This window comes from Myxine glutinosa, chromosome 11 (assembly GCF_964187855.1).
Source record: "Myxine glutinosa chromosome 11, kmMyxGlut1.1, whole genome shotgun sequence".
Taxonomy (NCBI): domain Eukaryota; kingdom Metazoa; phylum Chordata; class Myxini; order Myxiniformes; family Myxinidae; genus Myxine; species Myxine glutinosa.
The window spans coordinates 117,803,804-117,820,527 of record NC_136271.1 but is presented as its reverse complement, the minus strand read 5'-3'; the positions used below and the strand labels follow the sequence as shown (position 1 = coordinate 117,820,527).

At 43.1% G+C, this 16,724-nt stretch overlaps 1 protein-coding gene across 1 annotated transcript; it reads left to right on the top strand.

Moving 5' to 3' along the window:
* Positions 1 to 3,325: 3,325 nt before the first annotated feature.
* Positions 3,326 to 16,145, top strand: NPC2 (NPC intracellular cholesterol transporter 2). The gene is made up of 4 exons (XM_068131173.2): positions 3,326 to 3,557; positions 6,433 to 6,540; positions 6,681 to 6,853; positions 15,015 to 16,145. Exons 1-4 carry the CDS (start codon positions 3,362 to 3,364, stop codon positions 15,099 to 15,101), a joined length of 564 nt encoding a protein of 187 aa, XP_067987274.2. The 5' UTR covers positions 3,326 to 3,361; the 3' UTR covers positions 15,102 to 16,145.
* The last annotated feature ends 579 nt before the right edge of the window (positions 16,146 to 16,724 follow it).

Genomic DNA, 16,724 nt, shown 5'->3' with positions numbered 1-16,724 from the left:
ACTCACGTGACCTGCCTGGAGGGGGCGCAGATGGGCCGCGCGGGAGGCCTTATCGAGGCCTAGTGAACAAGGGTGCGTCGAGGCCTTCTTCCCGCCAACGGGCCTGAGACGGGTCTTGACGAGATACGTCATCCGATCAAGCTAAGCCCACACACACACACACACACACGCGCATGGCCTTTATTTTTCATATATATTCCCTTGTGTGTTTTTTACGTCTGGTGGAGGAGCACTCCAAATAGGACTAATTATCGCGCGTTTTATTTTGTATTATTGGCATCCGTGTTAAATAAACCTGTTATTGTTGGACATTTTAATCCCGTTTTCGTTTGAGTTTATTTCCTGCAGGATCGGAGCTGCCACGCGGGACCGTCAGGTAATATCTTCCAGGTTCTTCTTCTTCTTTCTTCTGCCCGCGCTTGTATAGTAAAATCCGCTATTCAATTAGTCTAGTAGGAAGACTAGGTCCCTCTGCACCCCCCGGAGATATACTTCTAATCAGTGTTTCTAGATTGGAAAAAATGTGTAGAAAATGACTAGCTATGGCCCCAAGCTGAAAAAATGTCCCACATACCATTTTTATGCAAATTACTGCTGCCATTATCAAAAAAAGACTAGGTCCCCCTGCACCCCCCGGAGATATACTGAAACTGGCAGTGACTGGTGATTGAAATGCGGTGCCTTTTTGTGTTTCAGGTCGAGGTACGTGAACTCCCCACGATCTACAGCAACCAGGAAGAGACTGATACCAGGGTGGTTCTGTACCTCCATCATGCTGCTACCATCGGATACAAGAACGCTGTAGTCAGAACACCGGACACAGACATCCTCCTGATCCTGCTCCACCATGCCCACAACATCAAGCTGACGGTGTACCTGGATACAGGGTCAGGGAAGCATCGCCAACTTGTCAACGTCTCTGAGCTGGCAGAATCCCTGGGAGAGGACTACTGTGCCACTCTCCTGGGGTACTATGTGTTCAGCGGAGAAGACTGCACCAGTGCCTTCAAAGGGAAGGGAAAAGTCGGGCCCTTGAAAAAGCTGGAGAAGAATCCCAGGTTTCACAGGGCATTCGGTGAATTTCACAGGGTATTTAGAAAAATAAAACTTTGTGTTAACGTCTGTGTAGACGGACCTTAATATGAGTCTATTATTTCGTAAAACTGTGATTATTTTGTAAATAAAGCACTAATTAGCATACTAGTATACCATAGACACATGTAATCATGTTATGAATAGTTCTATCATGATCTATGCCCTTCAAAACATGGGTCTAGACACCTTCATTTTTCAATTATCTGCAATATTGGCTGAGATATGTCAAAAATCGTTTTTTTTATAATGGCAGCAGTAATTTGCATAAAAATGGTATGTGGGACATTTTTTCAGCTTGGGGCCATAGCTAGTCATTTTCTACACATTTTTTCCAATCTAGAAACACTGATTAGAAGTATATCTCCGGGGGGTGCAGGGGGACCTAGTCTTTTTTTGATAATGGCAGCAGTAATTTGCATAAAAATGGTATGTGGGACATTTTTTCAGCTTGGGGCCATAGCTAGTCATTTTCTACACATTTTTTCCAATCTAGAAACACTGATTAGAAGTATATCTCCGGGGGGTGCAGGGGGACCTAGTCTTCCTACTAGACTAAATAACGTCTCGAAGTAACGCTCGATTGCTATCCGTGACGCTCCCGATATTAACTGAGAGCAGTCACACGACAATATATTACCACCCACCAGGGGTGTCTCAATACACTCCAGTTTACCCCATATATTACCATCCACCAGGGGTGTGCCCCAGTGCACCCCAGTTTACCCCATATATTACCACCCACCAGGGGTGTGCCCCAATGCACCCTAGTTTATCCTACATATATTACCATCCACAAGGGGTGTGCCCCAATGCACCCTAGTTTATCCTACATATATTACCACCCACCAGGGGTGTGCCCCAATGCACCCTAGTTTATCCTACATATATTACCACCCACCAGGGGTGTGCCCCAATGCACCCTAGTTTATCCTACATATATTACCATCCACAAGGGGTGTGCCCCAATGCACCCTAGTTTATCCTACATATATTACCATCCACAAGGGGTGTGCCCCAATGCACCTCAGTTTACCCCATGTATTACCACCCACCAGGGGTGTGCCCCAATGCACCCCAGTTTACCCCATATATTACCATCCACCAGGGGTGTGCCCCAATGCACCTCAGTTTACCCCATATATTACCACCCACCAGGGGTGTGCCCCAATGCACCCCAGTTTACCCCATATATTACCATCCACAAGGGGTGTGCCCCAATGCACCCTAGTTTATCCTACATATATTACCATCCACCAGGGTGTTTCCCAATGCACCCTTTATTTTACCCCATATATTACCATCCACCAGGGGTGTGCCCCAATGCACCCTTTAGTTTACCCCATATATTACCATCCACCAGGGGTGTGCCCCAATGCTACCCAGGTTATCCTACATATATTACCATCCACCAGGGTGTGCCCCAATGCACCCTAGTTTATCCTACATATATTACCATCCACCAGGGTGTTTCCCAATGCACCCTTTAGTTTACCCCATATATTACCATCCACCAGTGATGTGCCCCAATGCACCCTTTAGTTTACCCCATATATTACCATCCACCAGGGATGTGCCCCAATGCACCCTTTAGTTTACCCCATATATTACCATCCACCAGGGATGTGCCCCAATGCACCGTTTAGTTTACCCCATATATTACCATCCACCAGGGTGTGCCCCAATGCACCCTAGTTTATCCTACATATATTACCATCCACAAGGGGTGTGCCCCAATGCACCTCAGTTTACCCCATGTATTACCATCCACAAGGGGTGTGCCCCAATGCACCTCAGTTTACCCCATATATTACCATCCACCAGGGTGTGCCCCAATGCACCCTTTAGTTTACCCCATATATTACCATCCACCACTTGCGTTTGAATAACTGTTCAGTAAAAGTTTTGCAGGAACATCCTTGTGTTCGATGTCGGATTTGTTTTTAGCAAAACTCCAGTAGCCATTGTTGTGCGCACCGATCTGGAGGGGCCACCGCACCCTGAGTCCACACTATCCACACCACCCAGGGTCACTTTGAACTTTTCATCGTGTCAAGTCCTCCCTCAAAGTGATAGATACTGTGTTATGTTGATCGAATCACTGCTTTCACCAACGTCAATGTGTAAATTAAAACATACAATAAATCATCCTTTTGGGTTTATTGCGATTGCGCTGTTTGCCTAATAAGGAAATTCCGGTCACGTGGTATTACCTTATTTGGAAGTTGAAATCACGTGAGGCTGAGTCTTTTCAGGAAGCGTCAGCTTAATGTGTGACTGGGTGGGAGTGTTTTGGAGTTTCGTATCGAGTGGAGTGCAGGCAGGTTCGTTTCTTGTGGTTCGTCGATTTAAGAACAGAAAAGACATGAATACCTCCAGTATTATGGCCCTGTCAGTCATGGCCGCGATACTTGCCGCATCGTGGACGGTGGCGACCTGCGAACCTGTGAAGTACTATGACTGTGGTACGTAACGTGGGTGTAAGTTTGAATGAGTGTGACCTTTTGCTTTTGGGATCGAAATATCATGAAGTGAAACGTGTTGGCGTGTGTATGTTAAAAATCAACCAGGTGTCCCAAGGAAACGGTTCGGTTTGGCATTTTTAACATGAAACAGGTAAAACCCAGAAAGGAACGAAACCCTTAAGGCTTAAGAAATACCCTTTAAAATCCTCCATTATAACCCTTTATTTCCCTTTAGAATTATCCTTTAACATAACCGATTACAACCCTTTATTACCCTTGAGAACCCATTTGAGTTACCCTTTAAAACCCCCCATTATATAACCCTTTAGAATTACCATTTATAACCCATTAGAATTACCCTTTAAAATCCCCCATTATATAACACTTTAGAATTACCATTTATAACCCATTAGAATTATCCTTTAAAATAACCCTTTATTACCCTTGAAAACCCTTTAGAATTACCGTTTAAAATCCCCCATTATATAACCCTTGAGAATTACCATTTATAACCCATTAGAATTATCCTTTAAAATAACCCTTGATTACCCTTGAGAACCCTTTAGAATTACCCTTTAAAATCCCCCATTATATAACCCTTTCGAATTACCATTTATAACCCATTAGAATTATCCTTTAAAATAACCCTTTATTACCCTTGAGAACCCTTTCGAATTGCCATTGAGAACCCATTGGAATTATCCTTTAAAATCCCCCATTATAACCCTTTATAACCTCTTATTAACTCAACTGGACTATGTCCAGCTGAGTTTTTGAAGACACCCAGTGTCCGTTGTCTGTCAACAATTCGATGTCCAAGCTCTAAAAGGCACAAATACTGATTAAATTTGATGAAACTTGTGCCTTTTGCCAAAGATATTTGAAGATACCTTCAACGTTACTGTACCTCTTTAGCACATATAAACGACAGACTTGGCATTTAATATGGAATATTGTTTTTGTGGGGGTGAACTTACTTTTCAAGATGTCTTAGAACCAAAAGTTCATTGGAATTATGTTGAAATTATTCGAGATTTTGTTAATGTGACCTTTAAAAGAAACAAAAACCACATTTGACATTTCGAAACAAATAAATTGATCCTTGAAAGTGATGTGAACTGATATCGAACTCAATTCACGGACAGTAGTGTTAAACTTCTGTACGTTTTCCAGAAGTATCTCTTTATTTTGCACGTTAGCCCAAATTTCTTTTAACAAAAACAAAAGTTAAATTACGACTGGGATTATGGACAGTAAAATTACAGTTCAGTACTTCGTGTAACCCCCACGAGCATTCAGGAGAGCACGTACACGTCGAGGCATGCTGTTCACGAGATTTGACAAGGTTTGGACAGGAATCGCTTGCCATGCAGTGACAATAGCCTGCTGCAATTCACGCACAGAGGTCGGCTGCTGGTCCAAGTGGTCGATTTGACGCGTTCATTCTGCCCACAAGTTCTCTATCGGATTCATATCCGGGGACATGGCAGGCCACTCCATATGCTCTACACCACGGTCAGCAAGAAAGTGTTGGATCATGCGAGCACGATGTGGCCATGCATTGTCATCTTGGAAGACAAAGTTTCCTCGAAAGGCTGCACGAGCAAATGGAAGCAATGTTTCTTCCAGAATGGCCCTGTACTTGAACTGGTTCAGGTTTCCATTCAGAACAACCAGGTCAGTTTTGCCCCCTGCATGAAAATCAGCCCAAACGGTCACCCCACCACCTCCAGCTTGGACTCTTGGCACTATACAATCTTCGTTGTAGGCTTCATGCACTTGTCTGCGCACTTGGACGTGGCCATCTTGACGATAGACCAGAAATCTAGACTCGTCACTGAAGATCACGTGATTCCAGTGTCCTGGCTACCATTGACCTGGCTCTCTGGCCCACTGCAATCGGCGCTGGTGGTGTTGTCTGGTCAGGCGTTTTCTCAGGGGATGCCTGGCACGATAGTCTGCTTGAACCAGTCGTTGGTTGACTAGCCTTCTGGATACAGGCACATTTGTCAGTTGCTGCCACTCAGCCCTAAGCCGATTAGCTGACTTGGTACGGCCATTGCGGACTAACCGGTGCAGCTGGCGATCATCCCTCCTTGTGCTTCTGCGGGGACGTCCTGGCCTCGGTATTGGAGTAGGGACACCCCTCTGAGCATTTCGTTTCAGGATCTTTGACACCTGACCTTGAGTGATGCCATACTGCCGAGCAATAGCACGCTGTTTCATGCCGTAATTTCGTAAAGCCACCACTCCATGACAAACAGCATTGTCAAGTTGACGGACCATCTCCAGAGGAAGCGGCAATAACTTTTGGAGATGTGCAGCAGTTGTTTTCCACGAATACAGAACGCAACAACCCTTGTATACCCGACTGTGAAGCCAATCATCAAATGCACCTGTCCGTACATTTTGCCACGCCACCTGTGATATAATCCTGTGGTTGACTTCTTGCTGCGACAGACAATCAGTGACATGGTTATTTTAACAAATGAATCACCAAAGTGTAAAAGAAATTCACCAGATTGATATACTATGTGAAGAAAGTAAACCCAAGTCAAGAAAGAAAAAAAAATTCCATATTAAATGCCAAGTCTGTATATAGTTTGTGGTTCCATTATGCATATTCTAACCATATTGATATAGACCAGTTGAGTTCAGGTTCCCTGGAACCTCTAGTTTTAGGGAAAGGAATGATTGTGGTTTTTGCATCTTCAACTGCACCGAACCTCACCGTCTCTCCACCTCCACCTTCCCCCTGCTATTTCCAGTTTCACCCTTCGTAGGCTCTTTCTCAAGCCTTGTATTCCTAACGTTGTTAATCCATCACATGATCCTCCTCCATTCTCCTCTCATTGTTCCCTGTATACTTTTGTAGGTTCTAAAGTTGGCAAGGTTCAGCAAGTAATTGTTGATCACTGTCCAAAATCTCCTTGTGTCCTTCAAAAGGGGCACAACTACACCATCAACATTACTTTCACCAGTGGTAAGTATGCCATTTTTTCCCAACTTTCGATGATTGTACATGGTACGATTGACTTTCAGGAAAAAGTAAATGCATTTCAAATGTTGATCTATCTTTTATTGGTTCTGCTGGTATTAACCAAGTTTGATGCTGTTTTGCAGAGGTTGACAGCACCAAGTGTGAAGCAAAGGTGTATGGAGTGGTGGATCGTATTCCTATCCCCTTTCCCATCCCTGTAACGGATGGATGCAAGAGTGGTATAAACTGCCCCATTAAAGCTGGTCAAACATACAGCTATATCTCCACGTTGCCTGTGAAACTCAAATACCCCGATGTAAGTTATTTTTTCCTTTTATTTTCTTGCTTGCCCATTACCTGGCGTTTGGTATCATTGTTCAATATTTCCGAGATCATTGACGAAACTGACACTGATTTTTCTCAGCATCGTAAAATATTGTTTGTGGGATGAAGGGGTTAAATATGGTGGGAAAGCATGGTGCCCAGAAAAACATGGTGCTCAATTATGGTGCCCAGAGTTACCATAAATGAGAAAATCCACTATGCCTGTTTCCCCCCCCCCCCACCCCCACCCCCCTTGCCAATGTCATTCCCCCAATATTTGTGGAGAATATTCGGCAGTTTATCACCCATAGACTGTTCTCACCTATAGTACGGAATGTTCACAAATTATTTTCCAGTCCGCCCCAAGTGTTGGGAAATTCTGTGATACCATATATGTGGTTCCCATTCTACCACCAGGTATGCAATGGCCAAGATCATCGCGTACAGTACTGCGCAAAAGTTTGGGTTACTCCAATGATATTCATACTTTAGGTTGAATTCATCAAATTATCAGTGAAAAGTGATATCACGTATTATGGTAAATAACCAGTCTTTATAAATCCCACATTCCGAGACCACGTCTTTGTTTATAATTAAACTAGGGCATGCCCGTACTATATCTATATCTAAAATTATATCCCCCCCCTCTATTTACATGAAATGGTTTGGTCCAAAGCGAACGGCTTGCGAGTGGTGACAATCCCCCCCCTCTATTTACATGAAATGGTTTGGTCCAAAGCGAACGGCTTCCGGAGTTTGGTAAAGAAATCGCCATCGCGTGAACAAACGCGCAGGAAAGCGAATGAATCGCAAATTCGTTTTTATTAGTTGTAAAACATAGTTTAACGCCAACATAGTTTGCAAACGTGAAATAAATGAATACGCTCTCAAATGTGCCATCCGAGGCAGAGTGTGCCCGCCACGTTCGGCACACGCGATCGTTCGCTGCTCTCTGATTGGTTGAATCGTTTTTTGGACATAGCTCGGTAAGTAATTGTCCGATTAATATGAAACCTTGAAAAGGCACATCCTCGGGTCCCCAGCAATATACCTGGCAAGTTAAAAGTATATCGGACCCGTGGTTGTCGAGAAACAGCGGTCACAGACAAACGTACAAACGTACAAACGTACAGACAGAGATTACTGGAATTATAGATAGATAAATAGCCCCGAGTGGGCTAATGGTCATCTCTTGAGGTTGTAGTTAAGACCTCTACTGATTTGGGGGAACTTCCCTGGGAGCCCCCTGATTCAATATCGAAAAACTAAGACCGAGCGATCCTGCAGACCATTAAGTAGAAGGGCTGTATCGGGTTTCAGAGCAAGCGGTTGGTAAATAAATAGAATAGACATCCGAAGTTTGGGGCTAACCGCCACACAGTCCCCCCCCCCCCACCCCCCCTCCTCCTCCCCGGCAACTCCCATGCTTCGGGATCGGAAAATTGAAGCTCGAGTGATTGTGCGAGTTACTGTCTATTATTCATGTGTGAAGTTTCAGAACAACCAGCCAGGCGATAAGGGACGAGTAGCAAAAAGTTAAGGACGGACGGACAGACATCCCATTTTACAAGTTCATCTCCAAGAATCGAGATGAGATGACCTAAAACGCATCCACACCACTTCATGCGAAAACGTGTAAAATAAAAACCAAAACGTGTAAACCTAATAAAATGTATGACGAATTTGAACAAGATTTAAGTGACATTTAATGATGCATACAAATGTTCAATTTAAATTAACCAAAATGGCCACCACAAAATCTGGACAAAAGGTTACCTGTCTATAAAGGCTGTGATGCAATCAGTCAGTGAGGGGGAGGGAGGGAGGGGAGGAGAGTTGAGGTCCTGAAGTCACATTTTACATGATGTGGAATTTCTACGAGTCCCTGCTCCTGTCCCAATTACCACAGGATATAGCCGACTCTTTCCATATCCATTATCCATTCTTCACTGGAATCTGCTACATTTCAAATAAATCACAGATCTACATTTGAAACGGCAGAAAAATACTTTGTAAAATGCGAGACAAGTAGTAAACATTCGTGTGTCCAGACTACACAGACCTCTGTGTTAGTGCAGGGCCGTATGTCTCCAAAATGGCTCCCGTGGGCCGTTCATGTTTATTTCCTAATTTCTACTGGAATCTAATCTACGATGACCACTGAATCAAAAAAACATTGGCGCCAATTTTTTCGAACACTTTTTCCCGCCTTTTTGTGCATATGAACTATGACGCCATAGAATACACATAAAAAATGCAAAAATTAGCATTTTGGCTGTCATCTACAATGCTATTTTAAATTTTCCTGCTCTCATACATACATTATGGTGTCAATACCTCTAGTTTAATATTTATCACATATAAACGAGGAAAAAAGCATGTCTCAATCATCGTTTTGCTTTCTATTCAAGTATGATACGTCATACCTTTTAAAAGCCTATGGAAAATGTTCATGCTTCCGTTTACATAAAGGTATTTCCTTTGCTTTTGTTACTAAAGTCTTGTGCTGGGGTTTTTAATATATCTTCATTATATTCAAGGGGACCTATCAAACCATCATATGCAAATTAGTTATGATGTCATAGTAATATAGTGTTCACCATGCATTTGATGTATGCAATAATGCCATTATACATGAAATGGTTTTAAAACAAGGAAACCAAAAATAAGTACCTGGACATATCTGGAGCTGACCGCATGAGCTACGTTTCAAGAACATCATCGTCGTCACCGTCGTCACCTGCAGTATGTATGTTAACAATTCTGTTCTCACAAGCTACTTCGCAGGTACACATATCTGTGATGCATTTGAGATTGTGCTTCCGACATGAGCAGATCATCGTACAGCAACTTCCTTTACATCCACATTTGACTAGTTGAAGCACAGCCTGAGGTGCTGGCAAAACTGTTGTTGGTACGGGAAGAAGCCGGTCACCTTCCAGAGGCCATCCATGAGAAGTTGGTGGAGGTTGAGTTGAAGATGCAGTGCCGCATTGTTTCCATATCATGGTGACATAATTTGCTCTGTTGATCTTCTGTACTAGGGTGGCCTTTATAGGGGGCAATTTCTCATCTGTGTACTGGCGCTTACTGAAGAGGAACCAACGCATCTCGTTCACAGAAGAGATTGTTGTGCCAGGAACGTAGAGTTGACATACGTAGCGCTCCAATTCACTGACGTCATCTTCCTGTATGCTTGGAGTGTTTCCAAGGTTGCCAAATGCTCTAACAATATCACCATCGGCTTTCTGCAGTGTATTCCAGCAGGAAATTTTTGATTTCCCGCAGAATGTGCCAGTCTGGTCACAACCACTTAAGACATGGAAGCCAGGGAGTGCAGAAGCTTTCTGACTGCCCAGGGCATCATGTATAGGACCTAAATCAATAGTTCGCCATAGACCACCTGTTCCAACAAGCATCGATGTTGCAGGACACAAGTCCTTGTAGCACCACAAGGCGAGAACTAACACATCTGTATCCGGACTCTGAATGCAGATCGATGTGGCCCCCCTCTGCGAAGCGTCAAGAGCATGAAGTAGCATTCTTGTATCTGCCTCCTCTTGTGTACTGTTCAGATGATCTAATATGAGCTTGTTTGATTTGCATTCCTCACTGAGTGTTGTCACATATATCTTCTCAGATTCCTTGCGATTCTTCAAGATGTGTGATGCTAGATAGAGAGTGAGTCTTTGCTTGTTGTCTTGGTTGTTCAGCAGTTGCTTTAGCGTCACCTTTTCAATGATTGCCTCATCGGAGATATTGTAAGCAAGGCTTCTATGATCTCCTAGGTGCAAATTGCGTGTTCTTTCCTTCAGGGAGTTAGGAATGTCATATCGGTCAAAAACGACATGAACTTCATGAAATCCTTGAGATTTGCAATCGAGGACATGCAAAAAGTGATTGGCGAGATCGTAGCAAGTTTTCACCCATGTAGGTTTCCCCATTGACTGGACCACGGCCATTCCATCAATGATTGTGACTCTGCCATGCTGTGTTTGCTCTCCTTGTGCAACAACAAGCTGCTGTTGGTCAGGCAAACGTTCCAAGATAATCAACTTACTTTTGGCAACACAAGACCGCAAGATACCATCAAAAGTGAAGAGTGAATGAGGATATTCTGCAAACTCAAACTCACTGATGCTCTCCTTCAGGTCAATATCTGGCCGTGACAGTATCACAACAAGGAGGCGGGCGAACAGTGCTCTTTCATTCTTAATTGCTGTAACAGCGACAGCTTTCTTGCTCTTCTTAACCATTCTTGCTGTCTTCCAAGTCTTAAGATTTGCCTTCTTCATAGGACTCCAGATATTCAGCTCTAGGTTTACAAGACGCTCTTGAACAAATTTCTCAAACATCTCTTCTCCAACACTATCTCGCTGTATTACTGCCTGTTTTACTACCTCTGGCATGATCGCTTGTGTGACGATGTTGATGAGCTCATCATCTTCAATAATGAATGGATCATTCACTTTCAGCACCTCTCTCAATTTGCCTACATTATCCTCATACCGTTCCAACTTAGCATCTGACAAATCATGATGCCTTACTGATCTCTGGGAGACTTTACCCACCAAATGTTCAGCTTCATTGACCAAGCGACTTAGCTCAGGTGCAATCAGAAACCATCTGGCCATAGCTGCCGGTTGCTGTGTTAGCCCTTTCAAACCTCCAAGGATCTTCATGACTTTGTTCTCCTGTTCAATGCCATGATCTGGGCCTATTGCGCAGAAAGGGACTTCATTTTTGTAGACGCAGAAGTTGCCAGCCATGAATTCTGTATAGATATCGGGATCATTTGTTTCCAATTTCTCCATCTGTGCCAAATACAGTGGAACCATGCGGGCATAGTTTTGTCTATCATGTGTGAAGAAGTACTTACACAATGCTCTAAGCGATTCTAGATGCAATTTCCAATTGCCCCTTCCCGTGTTGCACGAATGAACATCCATATCCAAGCCACAAATTTCATGTAATCTCTGGCAAATTTGAAAGTAGGATGACTTGTTTCCATCTTTGCATCAAATTCATTCAGCTTGTCCATTAAAGAGACATCTACCACAGCTAGTAATTGCTTGTGTCGGTTGTCTAATTTGTCATACTTGCGCTCTTGACATGCTGAATTGACCATTGATGCAGCCACTTGAAGGTTATCATGAACCAAGGTTATCGTATCGGCCGTTAATCGGATGCTTTTGGGCCCCAACGTCGGCTAATTCAGATTTTTTGAGTATGTCTGTACGTGATAAACAAAGAGCGCGGTTCGTAGATCGTAAATCCATTAGTGCCGTGGGCATCGGGTGACTGGGTGCGGCGTAAAAGGGATAACAAAGTCGAGTCCTTACGCTATTATTATATAGATAAGATACTGAATACAGACAATGTCTGCTAAAATCTATGCATAGGGTCCACAAAATTAAATTTGTATCATATTTTGCAAAGAAAATTTACATCGTTTAATTTTTATTTACGAATTATGACGTCATACCTAATTTGCATAAAAAAATATGCAAACATACTCGAAAAAATTGGCGCCAATTTTTTTTCCCTTACTCACATCATAATTAATGATTTCCCGCAAAGAATACAAAATAAACATCAAAATCCCACGGAATTACATACGCTCCCGAACTATGTGTACTACAGTAATGTGTTCAGAAGTCCTTTCTGCTTTGACACATCGACCACACAACAGAAGGAAGATTAAGATTTAGCTTGGCTTCAGTACAGGGCTAAATATATATATATATAAAACACAGTTTGTGTGTGTGTGTGTGTGTGTGTGTAATGTTACCGATAGACTCCTAAACGGAGAGGCTCACGTGCTTGATATTTGGCATAGACATGTAGTCCGTGGGCTGAGTAGGGTTTACAGGCACCCCCCCCCCCCCCCCCACAACTTAACTTCCCGGGTATGTCCATGTACCCCCCACCCTAGGGGTTAGGAAAAACCATGTTAACAGAAAAAAAACTCATTCCCAAGGTACCTCCCACGCATATTTTGATGTTACCCCCCCTGTGTCAGTGCTTTCCGAAAATTAGGGGTAGGCGAAATTCAAATGGCCATAACTTTTTACCTAGTCATCCTATGGTTGCATATGACCCCTCAAAATGTTTGTCCTGGGACACTCTTTACAATGATATGTGTTATATGCAAATGAGGTCACTGAGGTCACCAGAGGTCAAACTATGAGGGAATGAGTTTTTTTTCTGTTAACATGGTTTTTCCTAACCCCTAGGGTGGGGGGTACATGGACATACCCGGGAAGTTAAGTTGTGGGGGGGGTGCATGTAAACCCTACTCAGCCCACGGACTAATGGCCATTGAGCCTGGGAAGAACATGGCCGACCTAACAAAAATTATTTCATAATATTTTTTTACCATATTTTTACCTCAGCGCATTTCAGCGAGGAATATTATGCACAGAATCTGAGGCGGTGGCAGAGCAGCGCGCTGATTCGCTCAGAGCGATCACGTGATGTTCCTTGCCGCCATAAACTCAGTTACGCGTTCGCACGTATTTCAGAGCGAAAAGCGATTGCGTTTTTTCACATTTCAGCGAGGAACATTGCCATTCACACCACATAGGTTTTTTTTTTCTTTCATCTTTACGAGATCCATATTTTTTATTCATATTTACCTCAGCGCATTTCAGCGAGGAATATTATACATGGAATCTGAGCAGGTGGCAGAGCAGCGCGCTGATTCTCTCAGAGCGATCACGTGATGTTCCTTGCCGCCATAAACTCACGGTTACACGTTCGCACGTAATTCACACGTTCAAAACAAACGAGATCCGTGAAGCGAGTTGGTCAAGTCGTGCTAACCAAGATGGCGACACGGCGGCTTCACTTTTCACGGAGTATGAACATTCTATATATTTTCAATTCAGTGCACCCGACTCGCTCACGTACTTGATTTGTGGTATAGACATGGCCATTGGGCCTTCACGGTGTAATTTGTGCGAGGCTTTTGTCCGAGTGAGCTTGAGTCAAGAGGGCGAATGTACAGGTTGGGAATGTACGGGTCTCCCTTCCCCCGCCCGGCAACGCCGGTACTGGAGGGCGTCACAGGATCGGTGAGTCTCCAAAACCCGCTTCGTGCTGTTGCGAAGATGCAGGACGATGTCGCGATTGTTGTGCTGCTCTCCGACCATGAGAACTGCAACGTCATTGTTAACTGGCCCTCCCCTTCCCTCCCGCTCCCCCTCCCCCTCCCCTTCCCCCGCTCCCCCCTCCCTCCCATCCTTCCCCCTCCCCCCTCTCCTCCCCTCCCTCTCCCCCCTCTTCTCCCCTCCCCTTCCCCCTCCCCTCCCCCGCCCGGCAATGCCGGATACTTCTGCTAGTACTTCATATTGATTGCCTCCAAAACCTCCAATAAGATAAAATGTGTTTGTGGCATGCTACATTGCTACATGTGCACATTTACAGCAAAGTTTGTATAAAAAAATAAAAACGCAACAACATTTGTAAAATAGTGAACATTCACAAGCATACTTCGTCATGCCAAACTTAAACAAAGAAACACAGTACTGAACTCAAATGTCTGATACTGTGGAAACATCTCCAAAAGCCATATTTTATACTTTTTCTGTATGAATTGCTTTCTGTGTTTATCCATCTGCCACATATCATAAGTGGGAATAACAGCGCATCTTTGTGGCCTCAAAAACAGCACTGAAATAAATTAATGTTGTTGCCTTTGAATGTAATAACTCCAATAAGGTAGGATGTGTGTGTTTGAGCAATTGTCATATTGCATGTGTGTACGATCAATGTCGATCATCAATAGTTTTTTTAATGCTCTGATCAATATGTAATACATGTTATGCAATACATGTGCCTCATTCGGTGATGAATATCAAGGGAAAAGGAATGTGATGATATTTATTCACATGTCAGAATTATGTGTGTGTGGGCATGCGTGCCAGCGTGTGCGTGCCAGCGTGTGCGTTCCAGCGTGTGCGTGCCAGCGTGTGCGTTCCAGCGTGTGCGTGCCAGCGTGTGCGTGCCAGCGTGTGCGTTCCAGCGTGTGCGTTCCAGCGTGTGCGTGCCAGCGTGTGCGTGTCAGCGTGTGCGTGCCAGTGTGTGCGTGCCAGCATCACTATAGCCGGATGGATGTTTTAAGCTCATCTGCATTTTCTTGCCTTTTGCAGTTAAAGGTCACAGTGGAGTGGGAGCTCATGAGTTCCAAGTCATTGTTTCTCTTCTGCGTTGAGTTTGCGGTGGTGATCAGTGACTGATCAGCAGCCAGTTTGCAAAAATCTGTATTTGAAGTGTTTTTTTTTTTGGTTTTTTTTCTAATTGGAACTGCTATAACAGAAGCATTTGATTTGGTATAATTCTGTGGCTATTACCTCGTAAAGCTGGACATTCTACATGTGGTGGGGGTTGTACAATATGCTGTTTTTAGTTGCTTATTGAATGCTGTTTTACTGGAATTATTTTTTAAACCTTAATAGCTATAAGTACCTGGTGGCACAATTGTAGTTTGATTCTTAAACGCCAATTCCATGAACTGCAAGTTACCGGCAGCTTAACTATGTTAGATGGTCGTAGATGTACGTACTTTGTCAACATATCTTATTTCAACAGTGTCCGGCAACACGATGGAGATATCTCGTTTTTTAAAATCGAACAATGGAGATGCCTTGTTTCCTTGTAAAACAACAATGGAGATATCTCGTTTTTATGCTTGCGGCGACAAACGCAGTGCCGCTGGAAGCATTATGTTTTCAGGTTATCAATCCAGCTGTCCGTGATAACTTAGGAATGCCTGAAGGGATCCAAGTCAACCTTGGGACGAGTAGGTATAATGATGTAAAAATGAACTGATTAGATGTTGGGGTCAAGAGGTCAAAAGTCAGATGTCCCCAATAGGTAAAAATTCTGTTACTGTGCTACATTGTGAACCAGTGATGAGAGTTTGACCAAACTTGGAATAAGTATATATTATTATGCAAACATGAACTGAATAGATTTCAGCATCAAAGGTCAGAGGTCATATCAGGTAAAAATGTGATAATCGAGAACAGCTCAATGGATTGAAATCAAACTTTGTACAAGTATGTATAATTATGTAATAATGGGGGCGGGGGCATATCGGTCGATGCCACGATATCAACGAGGGCCGTTTTCATTGAATCAAACAACAATAGAGATGGCTCGTTTTTCAAGCAAACAACAATGGAGATATTTTGTTTTTCCAATCGAACAACAATGGAAATGGCTAATTTTCTAATCAAAGAACGGAGAAGGCTAATTTTCTAATAAAAAACAACAACAGAGATGGCTCGTTTTCTGATCAAACAACGGAGATGTCTCGTTTTCCAGTGAAACAACAACAAAGATGTCTCGTTTTCCAGTGAAACAACAACAAAGATGTCTCGTTTTCCCGTGAAACAACAACGGAGATGTCTCGTATCTCAATTAAACAACAATTGAGATATGTCGTTTCCAATTAAACAACAATTGACATCTCGTTTTCGAATCAAACTCTTCAATTACAGGCTGCATTTCTTTTCCAAAGTAAATGATGTTTTGCAAATTTCTAATGCTATTTTTAAACAAGTTTAGTTCTTCAAATGATATGCATGCATGCTTTTTGTTTGTTTGTTAGTTTTGCAAGTTGTTCAACTACCCATCCTAAGTACAGGGTCCTAAGCTGCTGCTGGGAAGTGGACGATTTTCAGAAAACTCGTACAGTTATTTTTAGTCGAATTTCAATTTTTATTTTTTTTAAAGACTACATATATAATGCCATTTAATACACTGTAACAGACATTTTAAAAATGTAATTCATGTTTGAATTGGGTATAACAATGCAAGTGGGGGGTCTAGCGCATGCGTGATGGCTGTTGGTTACT